General features: G+C 46.3%; 1 protein-coding gene across 1 annotated transcript in view; it reads left to right on the top strand.

Annotated features, from left to right (window-relative positions):
- casz1 (castor zinc finger 1) overlaps positions 1-18383 on the top strand; it is a 138918-nt gene that overhangs the window by 99432 nt on the left and 21103 nt on the right. The window contains exons 15-18 of the mRNA XM_055659022.1: positions 2637-2942; positions 8112-8310; positions 11824-11995; positions 16651-16799. Coding sequence (XP_055514997.1) covers positions 2637-2942; positions 8112-8310; positions 11824-11995; positions 16651-16799 — 826 coding nt within the window. The remainder of the gene's footprint in view (positions 1-2636; positions 2943-8111; positions 8311-11823; positions 11996-16650; positions 16800-18383) is intronic.

Genomic DNA, 18383 nt, shown 5'->3' with positions numbered 1-18383 from the left:
CCTCAACTGCCTCTTCCGTCAGCTCATTCCATACACCTACCATCCTTTGCATGAAAAAGTTGCCCCTATGGGTTGCTGTTAAATCCTTCCCCCCTCACCTTAAACCTATGTCCTCTGGTTCTCGATCCCCTTACTCTGGGCAAATTGGCTGCACAAATGTAACAAAAATGTCCCTCTCTAATTAGTTTTCATTAACTGATGATATTATTGTGTAGTGTGGTCCTTATCTAGATAGAGTAGTTTGCAATGAACTCCACTTTAAGCCCTGGTCCCTTTAAAACGATGCTGTTTATATTTATGAAGTGGTGAATAACCTTGCTCTGACCCAGGCATGATTCTAATTTAGATCAGGTTATTATTTAAATAATTTATGCAGATTAAAAAAAAAATGCAGAGGTTATTCAAGGTCCAATTACTTTGATGACATCACTTCAAGAGCTGGCAATGTGGAGAAGGCTGTGTGGATTGTAGTCAGCATGGACCACAGGCACTTGTACCAGTGGCGGAGGGCTTAGAGGACAGCCCCTCCCCAACAATAACTTACACACGTTAGTACAGGTTGTGGGGGCTTGAGTCAAAGAACAATCACAATTCAGCCAATCCTTTCTTCAGGGATCTGCAGTTAAAATGAACCAGGATCCTCTGTCTCGGACCAGTGAGAGCTGCTGTGTCGAGGTCCATATGAACTGCACATTTCAGCTGGAGCTCACTGGGCCCATGAATCAGGAGGTTATGGGTTCAAATCTCTCTTCCGTCTCTCTAGTGCTTCAGTGATGAATAGAAGGAGTTTTCTCTGAAGTGGTTTATTAGAAAAATACCGGGGCGGCACAGTGGTATAACGGCGGTAAAATTGCTGCCTTACAGCGCCAGAGACCTGGGTTCAATCCTGACTATGGGTGCTGTCTGTACGGAGTTTATACGTTCTCCCACACCAAAGAGGTGTTGGTTCAAAGGTTTCAAAGGTCTTTTATTGTCACATGCCATACGAAAATAACAAAGTAACAGGGCACACAACTACATAAAAGTTAACATAAACATCCACCACAGCAGATTCCCCACATTCCTCACTGTGGTGGAAGGTAAAAAAGTCCAACCTTCTTCTTCTTTATTCTCCCGGGGACGATCAAAGCTCCCGCAGCCGGCGGTCGAAGCCCCCACGTCAGGGCGGTTGTAGTTCCTGCTGCTTGGAGTTCCTGAAGTCGGTCTCTGACCCGAGACTGCGAGCCCCATGATGTTCAGTCTGCAAACATCCACGGTTGGAGGTCCGAGGTCGATCCCTGGCAAAGGAGCTCTCAAAAGTCGGTCTCCAGCAAAGGCCGGCAACTCCTCGATGTTAGGCCGCAGTGCAGACGGAGATACAATACGGAAAAAAGTTGCATCTTCGTCGATGTAAGAGATTAGAAAAAGTTTCCTCCCCTTCCCTCATAAAACAAGCTAACGAACACTAAAAACATACATTTAACACTTTGCAATTAAAACACAGAGGAAGGAACAGACCATTGCTGGAGCCACCTGATGGTTAGCAGGTTAATTGGCTTCTGTAAATTGTCCCTATTGTGAAGGATAGAACTAGTATACAGGTGATTGATGATCGTCATGGACTCGGTGGGCCAAAGGGTCTGTTTCTACACTGAATCTCTAAACTAACTAAAAGGGGTTGGGAATCCGAAATAAAACACTGCAAGCATTCATAAGGACAGGCAGCAACGGTGAAATGAGAAAAGATGCTGCTTTGAGGAAGGGCTCAGGAGTTACTTTGTGAGCGTTTTGATTTCTGTCTGCATCACTAATAGAGAATTCCCGACCCCACTGTGGCAGCTTGCTGTGCACAAACAGGCTGCCTCACCTCCGGGTAAAATGGCCACCACCCCTCAATGTATTCCAATGGCAGGAAAGTATTTGGGTGGCACAGAGGCGCTGTGGTAGAGCTATAGCCTCACAGCGCCAGAGACCCAGATTCAATCCTGACCTTGGGGTGCTGTCTGTGCGGAGTTTGCACCTTCTCCCTGTGACCACGTGGGACCTCTCCGGGTGCTCCGGTTTCCTCCCACACTCCAAAGACGTGCGGGCTTATAGGTTAATTGGCCATCTGTAAAATGCTCATGGTGTGTAGGGCGTGGATGAGAAAGTGGAATAACAGAGAACTAGCATGAACGGGTGATCAATGGTCGGTGTGGACTTGGCGGGCCCGAGGGCCTGTTTGTACGGTGTGTCTCTAAACTAAACTAAACTCTGGGGTGGTGAAAGGTGCCTTGAAAACGTGGATCTTGCACTCCCCTTGAACTTGCACTCCTCTTGAAGGGTGAAGGTTGATGAAGGGATACCTGATTCATTGCATTCTGCATCCTACTGATTGGAAACTGGTTAACACTCGGCCAAATAAATCAAACATGGGATCGTCATAGCAACACTACAAAGCTTCATCCCTTGCACCACCAAGCAGTAAATTGGAAGAGTTATCCTATTTGTGTAAAACCAAAGCTGTGAAATAACCTTGCAAATCCACTGTTACACTCTTGGCATGATCCCCATTATGAAGTTATGCCTCTATCAGGGTATCGCGAGGTCGGTGTTGCTTCGAGGTGCGCTGTCTCTTTGATTGCGGGTGACTGACAGAGTGTTTTCCCTTTCCATAGTTTCCACTTCCGAGCGGACGGTGGGGTGGTGAAGGTGAAGTCGGAGCCTTATTTCTCCACCCCAATGAGAGGCCTGGGCAACTCGGCATTCCCCCCCATCGCCATGGTGACGGCCACCGCCGTCCAGCTCTCCCCGGCGAGTCCCACGGCCGTCACCTCCGCCCCGACGCTCTACGCCTGGAAACAGCTGACCACCTCCATGCCACAGCTCCCTGTAACCACGCTGGCCACGTCCTCCCTGGCAACCACCTCCCTGGAGAACGCAAAGCCTCAGGTCAAACCGGGATTCCTGCAGTTTCAGGAAAAGTGAGTGTGGCAGTTTTCTCTAACTCTGTGACTGGCAACAGGGAGATGGTTTAACCCAGCCACAGCTGCCTGCAGCCATGTTTATTTACATTTACGTCTCTTCTGTGCAAAATCTGTCTGCTGTGGATTTCTCCTTATCTGGGCAGAGATATATCTGTGTGCGTTGGTTCCAATGCACTCCAGATCTGGGAGTTTAAGTCCTGGGATTAGAACACAGAACATACAGCACAGGATCAGGACCATTGGTCCACCATATCTGCAACGATCACCATCTAAACTCATCTGCCTGCACATGCTCTATACCTCTCTATTCCCTGGCTGTTCTAGATACCTCTTCAGTGTACCTATCATGTATGCTTCTACTCTTCCACGCACCTACCTCTGTGTAAAAAAAGAAAAATCTCGCAAATCACCTTTGAACACCTTAAACCTATCCCCTTCAGGTATTAGACATTTCCAGCCTGGGAACCACCCTATGGATATATCTCATAGTTTTGCATGATCTGTCTCCCCTCAGCCTCCAAGAAAACCTCCTCCAAGTTTGTCCAGCCTCTCCTGATGACTAATACATTCCAATCCAGGCTGCAATCCCGGCTAACTTCTTCTGCACCCTCCGCAAAGCCTACACATCCTAATGAAGTGTTGAGGGAGCCCTTTGGCTGGCCGAGTCCATGCCGACCATCAATCACACTAGTTCCGTGTTATCCCACTTTCACATCCACTCTCCACACGCCAGGCAATTGAGGGCCAAATAACCTACAAAGTCACGTCTTTGGGTTGTGGGAGGAAACCGGAGCACCCGGAGGAAACCCGTGAGGTCACGAGGCCCCAGGATTGAACCCGGGTCACTGGCGCTGTGAGGCAGCAGCTTTACCCGCTGCACCACTGTGACACCCTCAATGAAATACACACATCATTAAAGAGCTTAACAGGGTAGAAAGAGGGAGGAAGGTTTCCTGGATAAAGAATCAGGAGTCACACACGCGCACACACACACAATTAGCCATTTAAGATTGAAATAAGGGGGAATTTCATCACGCTGAGTGGTGAATGTTTGGAATTCTCTATTCTGGAGACTGTCATTGATTGTATCCTGAACAAAGGTCTGTGGATTTATGCATATTACAGGGATCATGGGTTATGGGACCAGGGCAGGAAAATGGTAGTTGTAAGTAGAACCACGACTGACACGGAGACAAATATGAATGAATGAATGAATGAATGAATGATACTTTATTGTCACATGTCCCTAGGGACAGTGGAATGCTTTGTTTTGCATGCAACCTTGACAATACACAAGTGTTGCCACGTTTTGGTGTAGAAGTTCTCCTGCTTCCTCTGCAAGTGCGTGTGAGATAAGTAGACAAAGTCCACTCTCTGGTATAGAATCTACCCTGCCAATTGTCAGCTTCGACTCCTTGAACTTGCTCCAGCAATCAACTAGATCTTGCTGAGTGTTAGGGTTGAGATGACCTACTCCTGCTCCTATTTCGTATGTTAGACAATGACAGTCAAATCACAATTCATCCTGCACAGGAATAAATTGCTGTCCACACTAACCCAACAATACTGGATGGATCGCATTCATTCCAGGTGGTGCTTATTGGACTTTCTCAAGAAGAGTGGAATAAAAGCGAAAGTGGAAATAACCTGCCATGCGAGATGGGTAATAAATGCTGCATTTGCCAGCAACATCCAAATCCTACCAGAGAATTCTGAAAGATATTCTCCTTGGTAATGAGGTGCCCAAGTGAGCACGTGGCCCAGAGGGAAGCTTCCCTCTGTCTGTGACCACATTGCGTGTGAACTTAGTGACAATTCCCCTGAACAGAACATTACTGAACGATAAAGACTGATGGGACCGAAGGCTGATAAATCCCCAGGGCCTGATGGTCTGCATCCCAGGTTACTCAAGGAGGCTCTAGAAATTGTGGACGCATTGATGATTATCTTCCAATGTTCTATAGATACTGGATCAGTTCCTGTAGATTGGAGGGTAGCTAATGTTATCCCACTTTTCAAGAAAGGAGGGAGAGAGAAAGCAGGGAATTATAGACCAGTTAGCCTGACATCAGTGGTGGGGAAGATGCTGGAGTTGATTATCAAAGATGTAATAGCAGTTGGATAGCAGTAACAGGATCGGTCCAAGTCAGCAAGGATTTATGAAGGGGAAGTCATGCTTGACATATCTTCTGGAATTTTTTGAGGATGTAACAAGTTAAATGGACAAGGGAGAGTCAGTGGATGTAGTGTACCTGGACTTTAGAAAGTTTTTGATAAGGTCCCACATAGGAGATTAGTGGAATTAGAGCACATGGTATTGGGGGTAGGGTACTGACATGGTTGGCAGACAGGAAACAAAGAGTAGGGGTATACTTGTCCCTTTCGGAATGGCAGGCAGTGACTAGTGGGGTGCCACAAGGCTCGGTGCTGGGACCGCATCTATTTACAATATACATTAATGATTAAGTTGAAGGAATTAAAAGTAGCAAATTTTAATTTGCAGGTGACACATAGCTGGGTGGCAGTGTGAACTGTGAGGAGAATGCTATGAGGATGCAGGTTATCTTGGACAGGTTGGGTAAATGGGCAGATGCATGGCAGATGCAGTATAATGTGGATAAATGTGGAGATATCTACTTTGGTGGCAAGAACGGGAAGGCAAATTATTATTTGAATGGTGTCAGGTTAGGAAAAGGGGAAGTACAATGAGACCTGGTTGTCCTTGTACATCAGTCACTGAAAGTAAGCATGCAGGTACAACAGGCAGTGAAGAAAGCTAATGGCATGTTGGCCTTCATAACAAGAGTATAGGAGCAAAGAGGTCCTTCTGCAGTTGTACACACCTGGAGTATTGTGTGCAGTTTTGGTCTCCTAATTTGAGGAAGGACATTCTTGCTATTGAGGGAGTGCAGCGTAGGTTCACGAGATTAATTCCCGGGATGGCAGGACTGTCATATTATGAAAGAATGGAGCAACTAAGCTTGTATTCACTGGAATTTAGAAGGATGAGAGGGGATCTTATAGAAGCATATAAAATTATTAAGGGATTAGACACGCTAGATGCAGGAAACATGTTCCCGATGTTGGGGCAGTCCAGAAACAGGGGCCACAGTTTAAGTAGAAGGAGTCGGTCATTTAGAACTGAGATGAGGAAAATATTTTCACACAGAGAGTTGTGAATTTGTGGAATTCTCTGCCTCGGAAGGCAGTGGAGGCCGATTCACTGGATGCATTCAAAAGAGAGATAGATAGCGCTCTTAGGGCTAGCGGAATCCAGGGGTATGGGGAGAAGGCAGGAACGGGGTACTGATTGTGGATGATCAGAAATGATCACATTGAATGGCGATGCTTGCTCGAGGGGCCGAATGGCCTACTCCTGCACCTTTGTCTATGTATCTGTGTATCTGTGTAATCAACAGCAGGTTATTTTTCCATTCGTTTTTATTCCATTCTTCTCGTTGTCACTGCAACTCAGCAGCAATGGGCAGCACGCGCCGTTTACGTGAGCCACCTTGACAAAATATGCCCGCCTCGCTCATCCCCAAATGAAATGTGTCTCCATCTTTCTTCTTCAGACATTAGTTTAGTTTTGTTTAGAGATGCAGCGCAGAAACAGGCCCGTCGGCCGACCAGCGACCACCCCATACAGTAGCACCATCCGACACTCTGGGGACAATTTACAATTTTAACGAAGCCAATTAACTTACAAACCTGCACATCTTTGGCATGTGGGAGGAAACCAGCGCGCCCGGAGGAAACCCGCGTAGTCCGGATAGAACCCTGGTCGCTGGCGCTGAGTCGCTGTGTCGCCGTGACGCCCACTGTGGACGACAAATCAGACACCAGCCCTTTCCTCCCGCCTCCTTTCAACACAGTTGATTGGACAGTAAACAGGAGCTCCTGGCTTCTCTCAAAACTGGAACAACACCATCAAATCTTGACGTTAAATTATGTTGCCTTGATTATTTGAACTAAAATTGCCACTGTCAATCTGTCTTATAAATGATAGATCGCTGAGTGCAAGCTCTAAACATTAATCCAACCTCGTGGGCTTGTGCTTTGAGCATTTGGACTTCTTGACAACCACTAAACCTTTTGACTGAACTGGCTGCATAATCTATTTTCAGGTATCTGTTATTGTCTGTTTGACATATAACACTAATCCGTTATCTGACTGTAGTTACGTGATTGATATTGTGAACTTTCTTCCATCATGGAAGTTTACAATATACATTTATCACTGCTGCTTCATGAGGATCGAAGGCAGCTGTGAATGTCGGAGTGTCACTGGGAATTTACAGCGGCCATTAAATGCTTCAACACTGTATGTATTGTGAAGCGTAAAAGTCGCAGCAAGGAGCAATGTAAAGACTATGTTGGGGGTTCAGGGCACCTGTATGAATAGGATGTAGCATTTTGGGCGTCTGCAGAATTAGAATTCCCAGTTGGGACAGATTCACTGAAACAAGTCCTCTAACTGAGGAAAGTCATGGAATTAAACTGGAAAGGAACCCAAATTCCAAAACCTCAACGGTTACAGACTTTACAAATGTACTTCTGTCACATTTGAAGCATCCTATTGATGACCACAGTCCCACATATCTGATTTTGGCTAACGCTTGCCTGAACCAAACAGAAGATGAGACCCGCAGCTGATTCCCACTGCGATGACCAGAAACAATCCTCCTTGCTGGTGTAAGTAGACTCTTGCCCAGCTGTGAGTCAGTCAGTAATTCCCATGCCTACGAGTCAGAAGACCTACTTGAGAGAAGAGAGCAGAAACGTATTTGCTGCCACTAAGTGAGTCGTGCCCTGGATGAAGGATAAAGATAGACCTGCACTGTTGGAGATGAAGGTTATAGGGAGATCTTGACTTTGGGCAATGTCATCCTTCAGATGACACATTAAACTCTCCGCTGTGGGGATAGAAACTACGGTGTTGTTATGTTGGAGAAGGAAATGTTTATTCCTCCATCGACCTCCCCAAAGCATAATATGCAGCCATTAAAATATTGCTGTGCAGTGATTTCTTGCATTAAAACACTTCAGGAAGAACATCACTGAATCCAACATCTCCGGAGTGCTTTGAGTGGCACTAAAGAAATGCTGTTCATTCTTCCTGGTCGGCATGCATTTTATCTAACAAAGTTTTTTTATTCTCTTTAGCGATCCCTGCCTGGCGACTGACTGCAAATACTCGAACAAATTCCACTTCCACTGTTTGTTTGGAAACTGCAAGTATGTCTGTAAAACGTCGGGGAAGGCCGAGTCACATTGTCTCGACCACATCAATCCCAACAACAACCTGGTCAACGTACGCGATCAGTTCTCCTACTACTCTCTGCAGTGTCTCTGTCCCAATCAGGTACGTAAACTGAGATCACGTCTGGTTTGGGATCCACCTTGTTGTCTATCATCTTCAGGCCACCAGCTCAGTGGACCTTTGTACTGAAACTTCCTCAGTAACTGCCCTGGGAGACACAATGGGAAATCTAAAAGCACCAAAAACATTCCAGGCAAAACAATTCAACGTCTCCAATGCATATGACCGTATAAAACATTCAAACCTCTGGATAAACACCTCCACTCTTTTCACTGGATTGGATTCCACTCAAATCCAACAATCCAGCAATAGCAAAACAAATTCAGAATAGGTACTGCCTGCTGCCATACACCTCCACCAATCCCAAATGTTGGTAAAAACTGTAAATTGCCACTAGTTAGTGCTAGTGTACGGGGTGGTCACTGGTCAGTGCAGGCTGTGCTTTAACAGATATCCCAGATCCACATTCTCACACTGAGCAGCATAATGGAACATCCCCAGCGACCTAGGATTTTCAATCCTGACCTCCAGTGCTGTCAGCGTGGAGTTTGCACGGGCTCCTTGTGTGATCATGTGGGTTTCCTCTGGGCGCTCCGATTTCCTCCTGCATTCCAAATATGTGCAGATTGGTAGTCCACTAACTGAGGAATGTCAGGAAATTAAACTGGGAACGGACCCAAAACCCAAAGCCTCAACTGCAAATTGGCATCTATACATTGTCCCTGATGTGTAGAACTCCCCTGGAGGGAGAGTTCACGGCAATGTGGGGAGATTAAAAAGAGAATTGATGTAAAATGGATGTTGGATGAAGTCTGTTTCTATGCTGTTAGTTACTTCTGACTTTAGGACAAACTCTAGTAAAGGGCCTGTCCCACTTTCATGACCTAATTCACGACCTCTGCCGAGTTTGCCCGTGACTCATACTCGCAGCATGGTCGTCACAAGGTCGTAGCAGGCCGTGATGCTAGTCGTAGGTACTTGTGGCATCAAGTAGGTCGGGGCATTTTTTCTAGCACGATGAAAAATGTCCACGAGTAAAAAAGGTCGTGAATTAGCTCGTGAAAGTGGGACAGGCCCTTAAGACTCCACACTGTGGTTCCGACTGCCAGCTTCTGCACTCTTATCTGTCAGATGTCCATCAGATCCACTTTACAACAGTGGCACAAACATCCAAACCACTTTGGGACCTCTTGACCTATTCTTTAGTTCAGTTTATTATTATTGTCCAACCAAAGTAAAGATTATACATGATTACAATCAAGCCGTCCAGTGTACAGATAAGGGTAAAGGGCACAACATTTAGAGCAAGGTAAAGTCTGATTAAAGTTAGCTCAAAGGTCTTCAATGAGATAGATGGGAGGTCTGGACCACACACTAGCTGATCTGAGGACAGTTCAATTGCCTGATAACAGTTGGGAAGAAAATGCCCCTGAATCTGGAGATATGCATGTTCAAACTTCTGTACCTCTTGCTTGATGGGAAAGTAAGTACACAGGGTGAGAATGGTCGCTGATTATGCTGATGGCCTTGCCGAGGCAACCTGACGTGTCGATGGAGTCAATGGAAGGCAGGTTGAAAGCATCATCATTGGTTTTTTTCCTTTTTTAGATCCGTATACTTTCCCTGTACCCTGTAACCACAGAATCAGAGCAGCTTTGTAGTTTGCGTCCACTCTAGTATGTTCAGGGACATTCCCAGTAACTGGTGTAGGATTTATTCCACTTCAACCCTGAGGTTCACCAATTCCTAGAGATTGGCTTGAAGTAAAAACAACCTGTGAATCAGGACCAGTTCACAGCCATTCACTCAACTGGAAATGGAGTATGCCCTCGAGGGATGAGTCATTGGTGACATGTAGATGGAGAGAGGTTAGAGATGCCAGCGCAGTAACCGATCCAAGAGCATTGATTGAGTGGTCGGCCCACAAAGGGATAGAGGCACCACATGTTGTGTCCATGGTCACTGCTAGTCCAGGCTGGGAGAAGATGCAATGCCAGAGCAGTTATTGGATCTGTAGTCATCCAGAGCTCAGGACCAATTAATTCAGATAAGAAATCTAAATAAAATCTGGAATAAATGGTGATGTGAACTTGAAATGTTGTAGTTGACCTCCATTCTGAAATGCCCAACAAGGTATGTGGTTCAGAGGGCTATTAGGGGAGGAGAATAAACCTGAGCTAGGATCAGTAGTGATAACTAATGAGTACCACCAGTAGAGTCATGGCATCATACGGCACATAACAGCCCCTTTAGACTCGATTAAGTCAGGACCAATCATTAAGCACCCGCTTACAACAATCCTACACCGATCCATTTAATTTGTTCCACATTCCCATCAACTCTCCGTCCCCATCTCCAACATAGTCTGCCACTCACCTACACACACCAGGGCAAATTAACCAACCACTTTGCACATCTTTGAGATGTGGGAAGAATCCAGAGCACTGGGAGAATCGACACAAGGAGAAACGTGAAAACGCCAGCCGGGATTGAGCCTCTGAGGCTGGAACTGTCAGACAGCGGCTCTATTAACTGCACAGCAGCGATGGCTCTGTATGCATTAATATAAAATGAATGAACAAAACTAACGGTTTAAGGCACAGAGTGCTGAAGGAACTCTGCGGGTCAAGGGGCATCTCTGGAGAACACGGATGGGTGACTTTTCAGGTCAGGACCCATCTTAAGACTTTTTCGTCCCGACCCAAAACGTCACCTGTCCATGTTCTCCAGAGATGCTGCCTGACCCGCTGGAGAAACAAGGAGCTGCAGATGCTGAAATCTTGAGTAAAACACAAAACGTTGGAGTTACTCAGGCAGCATCTGTGGAGGGATTGAACGCAGCCCATCTATTCCCTCCATAGATGCTGCCTGATCCATTGAGTTACTCCAACAATTTGGTTTTACTCAAGGGAGCAATATGACCTGTACATGTTAGTTTTGACTTGAAGTGAAGTTAGGGTATTTGCAATTTACTTACTGCTTTTGTCCCATTATATTCTGGTGGTAGCACTGATATCCCAGTAGCCCTGTGTACTCCCACCCACCGAGGTATTGACATAGACAACACTTGCGATCAGCAGATCGTGCTCTCTTCCACTCCTTGATACAACGTGCAGGACCTGGTCAGGTCCCAGCAGAACAGAGTCGCTCTGCTCTCTCTCAGCTGAGGAACAGACACTCTAGTGTGGATATCACTGTCCTTGGAGAGATGACAAGCAGGAAATGGCCAGCTTGAAAGTGGTCGGTGGACCCTTCTTCTGGAAGGGGAATACAGAACAGGTGCCTGTCTTTGAGTGGGTATTGCTTTTAAGAAAGAGATACAGGCTCTTGCATGTTATAGAAATACAAAGTATTACAGTTGCTGGAATCTTGAGTAAAACAAAGGAACTCAGTGCGTCAGGCAGTATCTGCAGAAGGAACAGACCAACAACATTTTGTGTCGGGAACCTTCTTCAGATGTGTTACAGGGACAGTTGTCGGGGAAAGTCCATTCACCAGTGACTGTAATGTCGGACGTCTGCTGCCATCTAACAACATACTTCTATCCCGTTACAGCATTGTGAGTTCCGTATGAGAGGACACTACCACTGCTTACGGCCATTCTGCAACTTTGTGACTAACATCACAACAAAGCTCCCCTGGCACGTGAAAAAACACGAGAAGGCTGAGAGACGAGCTGCCAACGGGTTCAAGTACTTCACCAAGCGAGAAGAGTGCGGTCGTCTGGGTGAGGATCCAATGGGCAAAGAGGGAATTGTACTGTCACCATGATGTTAGTGGGGTAGAGCAGCCCCAAGGTACACCATGTGGACCTTCTCTGCTCCAGCTCACCTATAGAATGGTCAGGGCAAGTCAAAGAGGTTGGTTTTAAGAGATGAAGTAGGACATTGAGGTCAAGAAAGTGAGGCACTAAAAACAAACCATGAATGGTTCCTGAGATGGCCAAAATACACTTGGGGTCTTTGTACAATGGGATGAAATGTGGAATATCTTTTGTCATTTAATCACAGAAACGCCTGCCATCGCATCTAATGCTGTCCAGATTGTAATGTATGCTTGTTGGCTCTTGCTCCAGCAACTCCCCAGTCCTTATATTCAACCACTCCATGTCAGTGCAGATACCCATGTCAGGTTTGCTCCCATTTTGTCCATTCGAAAAACACACTTGCCTTCAATGAGCCGACCTGTCGGAGGGTGAGGAGGGAAAGATTTAATAGGTACCTGAGGGGTAACTTTTCCACTCAGAGGGTGGTGGGTGTATGGAACGAGCTGCCGGAGGAGGCACATGCAATTACAACATTTAAAAGACATTTGAATAGGTACATGGATAGGACATGTTTAGAAAGATAAGGGCAAATGTACAGAAAATGGGACTAGTTGAGGTCGGCAGTTGGTTGTCATGGACAAGTTAAAGCAACAAGGCTGTTTCTAAGGTACACAAAAATGCTGGAGAAACTCAGCGGGTGCAGCAGCATCTATGGAGCGAAGGAAATGGGCGACGTTTCGGGCCGAAACCCTTCTTCAGACTGATGGGGGGTGGGGGAGAGAAGGAAAAAGGGAGGAGGAGGAGCCCGAGTGCGGGGGGATGGGAGGAGACAGCTCGAGGGTTAAGGAAGGGGAGGAGACAGCAAGGGCTAGCAAAATTGGGAGAATTCAATGTTCATGCCAGCCGGACGCAAGCAACCCAGGCGGAATATGAGGTGCTGTTCCTCCAATTTCAGGCTGTTTCTATATCCCATTATTCTGTGACTCAAAGAGTTGGGGGGAGTAACCTGGCCAGACGTATCAACCCACCCTGTCATTACGGAATCATTATGTGTGGAATTTTCGTCACTTTGCAGTGCTCCTCCACAAATGGCCAAAGCCCTTCCACTGGCCCTAACTTCTGGTTGAAATCAAGGCGGCACAGTGGTGCAGTTGATACAGCTGGTGCCTCACAGCGCCGCAGACCCACGGGTTCGATCCTGACCTTTTATGCTGTCTGTGTGGAGTTTACACGTTCTCCCTGTGACCGCGGGGGGCTCCGCTTTCCAGCCACATCACAAAGACGTGCGGCTTTGTAGGTTAATATGCCTCTGTAAATTGCCCTTCATGTGGATGCGAAGGTGGAATAACATAGAACTAGTCACCATCACCAGCGCAACCCTACCAGTAAACGCAGTCTGTGCTGAAGGTTGAATGTTATAATGTTAACGGTACACTGTACCAGCCCAGAGCGGGTGACTTTCACCTCTGCCCCAGAACAGTTGTGGAGTTTAACAATCTGTAGGAAGCAGGAAGCTGAGATCCAAGAGGAGGAGTCAGGAGATTATATCCCGTTATTTTCACAGGGGTGGGATACAGATATGGGAAGAATCCCTCTAGGCCATTTTCCTTTTCATAGCTGCATTATAGCTCTCAGCTACAACCAATTAGGTTTGATTAAAGCACAAGGCTTTAACACATCAGCTGCAATCCTCTCTATGACTTCTCTTTATATTACCTTTATGAATATACTTGTATTGAATCCAGCATCTTATTAATTAAAGGAGGTGAATTACAATCCTGACTGATGATTTACAATAGCTATAACAAGCTGGGTTTGATTGAAAATGTATAGTGGTTCCTGCCAACGGAAAGCTTACATCGGTGTAATTTTTCCATTGATGTACACACGGTGTTGTTCACCTGTCTTGAGATTATTGGCCAGTCCCCGTCGTTCCTGAACAAGCGGCTAGATCACTTCGGGGGGAGTAATGAAGGTGACACATGGGTAGCTCTGGAGTCACATATTGGTCACTCTGGGGGTAGGACTTGGGCATTTCCTTCCCCAAATGAATCAAAAGACGGATGAAGAACCCGAGAAGGCTATTCAGCCCCTCAAATCCTGCTTTCTCATTTAACAAGATCACAGCTAATCTTATTGTAAGCTAATTGTCTTCACTGCCGAATATTCACCCGTTTAGTTTAGGTTAGAGATACAGTGCGGTAACAGGCACTTTGGCGCACTGAGTCCACGCGACCAGCGATCCCTGCATACTAACACTATCCTACAATTTACAATTATACCAACCCAATTAACCTACAAACCTGTACGTCATTGGAGTGTGGGAGGAAGCCAGAGATCCCGGAGAAAACCCACACAGGTCACAGTGAGAACGTACAAACTCCATACAGACAGCGCCCATAGTCAGGATTGAACCCGGGTCTCTGGTGCTGTTTTTATCAAATATACATCGACCTCTGCCTTAAAAGTACTTGACGTCTCTGAATTCACCACCCAATGAGGTTGAAGGTTCCAAAGCCTCATGGACTTCAGCAAGAAAAAATAATCACCTCATCTTCGTCATAATTGGGTGATCCCTTCTGTTTAAAAGTGCCCGAGTACTAGATTCGCTACATGGAGAAATATCCCTCCACATCTATCCCACCAAGACCCCACAGTATCCTGCATGTTTCAACCAATTCCAACCCCCCCTCTCCCCACCCTTTCAAAGTGAGCGTTAGTAATCCACCATCAATAAAAGTGGTGCACTGATTCGCCCACTGCTAAACACAACTTTGGGATTTAACTGGGATTTATTTAACCGAGATATATTCCCTAGCTGCCTTGATGGGATTCGATCACATGTTCCTGGATCAATGGCCGTTGCTTACTCCTGTAGGTTAACAGTGTCCCTAAAGGGTAGCTCAAATGGTGGGGGTAAATCCACTGAAGAGACCAGAGTACTATGTTCAAAGTCAGTCTGCTGTAAGGGAGATGCCATTGAGCTGGAAAGAACACAGAAACAATTACAAGAATGCAGCAGGACTCGAGGGGACTGGGGAGTTATAGGGAGAGGCTGGACAGGCTAGGACCTTATTCCTTGGAGCGTGGGAGATTGAGGGGGTGATCTTACAGAGAGGTATATAAAATTATGAGGGGCGTAGATAGGGTGAATACACAGACTTTTTCCTTGGGTTGGTGAATCAAGAACTTAAATGAAGTTGAGAGGTAGATTCAGATAGGGGCATCTTTTTCACACAGAGGGTGGTACATATGTGGAACATGCTGCGGAGGAAGTAGTTGAGGCAGGTACATTAACATTTAAAATACATTTGCTCAGGTTGAGGGGGACATGGGTCAAATGGAACTAGCTGATACATGCATCTTGGTTGAACGAGTTAGCCTAAGAAGCCTGTTCTGTGCTGTATGACCCTATGAGGGCTGACTCTTCATGGTGCTACTGAGGGGGTTCCACTTGGGTGGAGCTGCCTTTGGAGGTCGAGTGTCTTGTCTAAGTCCACTGGACTTTGAAACTATGCAGACTAACATAACCAGAAACTGCTGGAAACACTCAGCAGGTCAAGCAGCATCTGGAGGGAGAAGCAAGATTGATAGTTGAAGCCATTCATTCATAAATGCTAGGTCAAACAAGCCTTTAAGCATTGAGACGGTGGAGGAATAGAGAGAATGAAGGGCGTGTGTGTATGCGTGTGCGTGCGTGTGTGTGTGCGTGTGTATGTATATGTGGATGTGCGTGTGTATGTGTGTGTGTGCATGTATATGTGCATGTATATGTGCGTGTGTGTGCGTGTGTTTGCGTGTGTGTGTGTGCATGTGCGTGTGTGTGTGTGCGTGTGTGTGTGTATGTGTGTGCGTGTGCTTGTGTGGGTTGGTGCGATGGTTTTGGACAACTTGTGGGTTATCCTGATAGCAGCTTCTCTCTTTCACATTGCTCTATGGAGGTGTTGCTTTTCAAAAGTAATTGTGAACTGTTTAGGGGGCTGCTGTCAAACAGACCACACAAACACAGGCAGAAGGAAATTGTTAGAGGTTAAAGCACAAATGTTGAACGCCCGAGGAACATGAGTGACAGCTGTCAAAGTAATTGAGCATCTGCGCCGGGTTTGAAAAGGGAATATCAGTCTATCTTCTGCAGTGATCCTATCAACACAGACGCTTTTCCTGCTCTACGGTTGGATTGATGGGCCATTCAGCCTGTCGTGTCCATACTGTAAAGCAATTCCCCAGATCAGTTCACACATTGGCCAAAGACTGCAGGGGAGAGTGTTAGTTGAACGAGACGTTGAACCCCTGACAGTCAGACCCACAGGCATCAAGAGGTGCCCACTGAAGCAAGCCAGCAGGTTGTAACAGTGCGGCATGCAGAAATGTGGCATGGCATCCATAGCAACTGCCTTCAGTCCAATTGGGGCATCGCAGCTTAATGCTCTGCATTAACTCATTTTCCTCACCTTTGCACATTGAATGCAGGAGCGCTGTCAATGTGATGGCAATCATTGTTTGCTGCCATGGCAACGGGCAAGTTGCTGCATGCCCGTACCGCAACTGTTTCCACTCTGGAGATGCCGCCTGACAAGGCATGCATTATTTATTTGTTTGTCTTTTGTGTCTTGCAGGCTGCAAGTACAACCAGGTAAATAGTCACTTTCACTGCATTCGCGACGGCTGCCTCTTCTCCTTCCTTCTGAAGCACCAGATGACATCCCATTCACGCAAGCACATGAGGAGAATGCTGGGCAAGAACTTCGACAAGATGCACAATCAGGTACCTTCCTGGTTTGACCAACGATCGAGACCTTCGATTTTGTTTCATTTCTTCCCACCCCCTTCATCCCACTGGATTATTATTAATAAAAATTCTTTGTTGCTAACAACAAAATATTTAATCAGCAAGGCGTCTCAAGTGCTTCGTGGGTGCCTTTATCAGGCAGCAAGCCCACAGGAAATTCAGAGCAGGTAACCCAACGAATGGTCAAGAATAGAGTATCTCAATGAAAGGAGGGTCAGAAATATATTGGTTCTGTCAACAAAAGCACATCCATATGGTGTAGAGCCACATAATTATGGGGCAATGAAGAAGGCAAAACTAGAAAATCAGAGAGAATATGGAGGTAGGGATTATGTAGGTAGTTTAAAATTAGTCAATTCTTGTATGAATTTTGCTTTCATTTTTAGCGTTGCCATTGAGTACATTCAAACGCCCAGGTGAAGTACAAGGTTGATGCTCCGTTCAAATCCTCCCGCCAATACCCTGTGCACCAGGCTACCTCCAAATGCAATTTTATACCATTTTTTCCCTCATTTAAATCAACAGAAGTATTGATATACTATACACAGTCTTTATTCCCCCCCCCCCCCCCCCCCCCCCAGTACAGCGGTCTAAAACTAGAGGGCACTGGGGAGGAATTTAAAAGAGGGTACAAGAGTAATGGCCCTGTCCCACGGTACGAGTTCATTCCAAGAGCTCTCCCAAGTTTGCCCTGATTCGAACTCGGAGATTTACGGTAATGGCCGCTCGTCGGTACTCGGGGCTCTCGTGGACATTTTTCAACATGTTGAAAAATCATTACGAGTCTTCCCGAGCTTACCTGCCGTTAGCGAATCTTCCCAAGTACCTGCTGTTAGCGTTACGGGCCGCTAAGAGACGTCCCCGAGCTCCGACGTACCCGCTACGTTTATTCTCCGTGCTTACCACGAGTTTGATTTTTTTTAAACCCGGGAGAGCTCTTGGAATGAACTCGTACCGTGGGACGGGGCCATTAGTCATTCTCACAGAGGGAGGAATATCTGGAATGAGTTGCCAAGGGAAATGGTGGTAATTGCAACTTTTAAAGATTATTTGGACAGGTGGACAATAGACAATAAACAATAGGTGTAGGAGTAGGCCATTTGGCCCCTTGAGCCAGCACCGCCATTCAAAGTGATCATGGCTGATCATCCCCAATCAGAACCCCATTCCTGCCTTCTCCCCATATCCCCTGACTCCGCTTTCTTTAAGAGCCCTGTCTAGCTCTCACTTGAAAGTATCCAGAGAACCGGCCTCTACCGCCCTCTGAGTCAGAGAATTCCACAGACTCACAACTCTCTGTGGGTACTATTTATATTTGGGTAAAAAGCGTGTAGTGGGACATCAACCTAATGTGGGGGCGTGGGAATAACATGGATATGCATTACAGTCAGTGTGGGTGAGGTGGGACGAAAGTGTAGGTTTCCGTGCTTTATAATCCTATGAATCAATGGATCATTTCAGTGTAACTTAGTCAACCAAATGACTGCTCTTTGGGTGAAAGCCACTCATTGTTCTTATTCCTGTTGTTAGGTTTCAATGAATGAACTCTGACCTCTACAC

Source organism: Leucoraja erinacea, chromosome 30 (assembly GCF_028641065.1).
Source record: "Leucoraja erinacea ecotype New England chromosome 30, Leri_hhj_1, whole genome shotgun sequence".
NCBI classification, from domain to species: domain Eukaryota; kingdom Metazoa; phylum Chordata; class Chondrichthyes; order Rajiformes; family Rajidae; genus Leucoraja; species Leucoraja erinaceus.
Note: the sequence above shows the minus strand (reverse complement) of the source record. Positions and strands in the feature narration are given on the sequence as shown.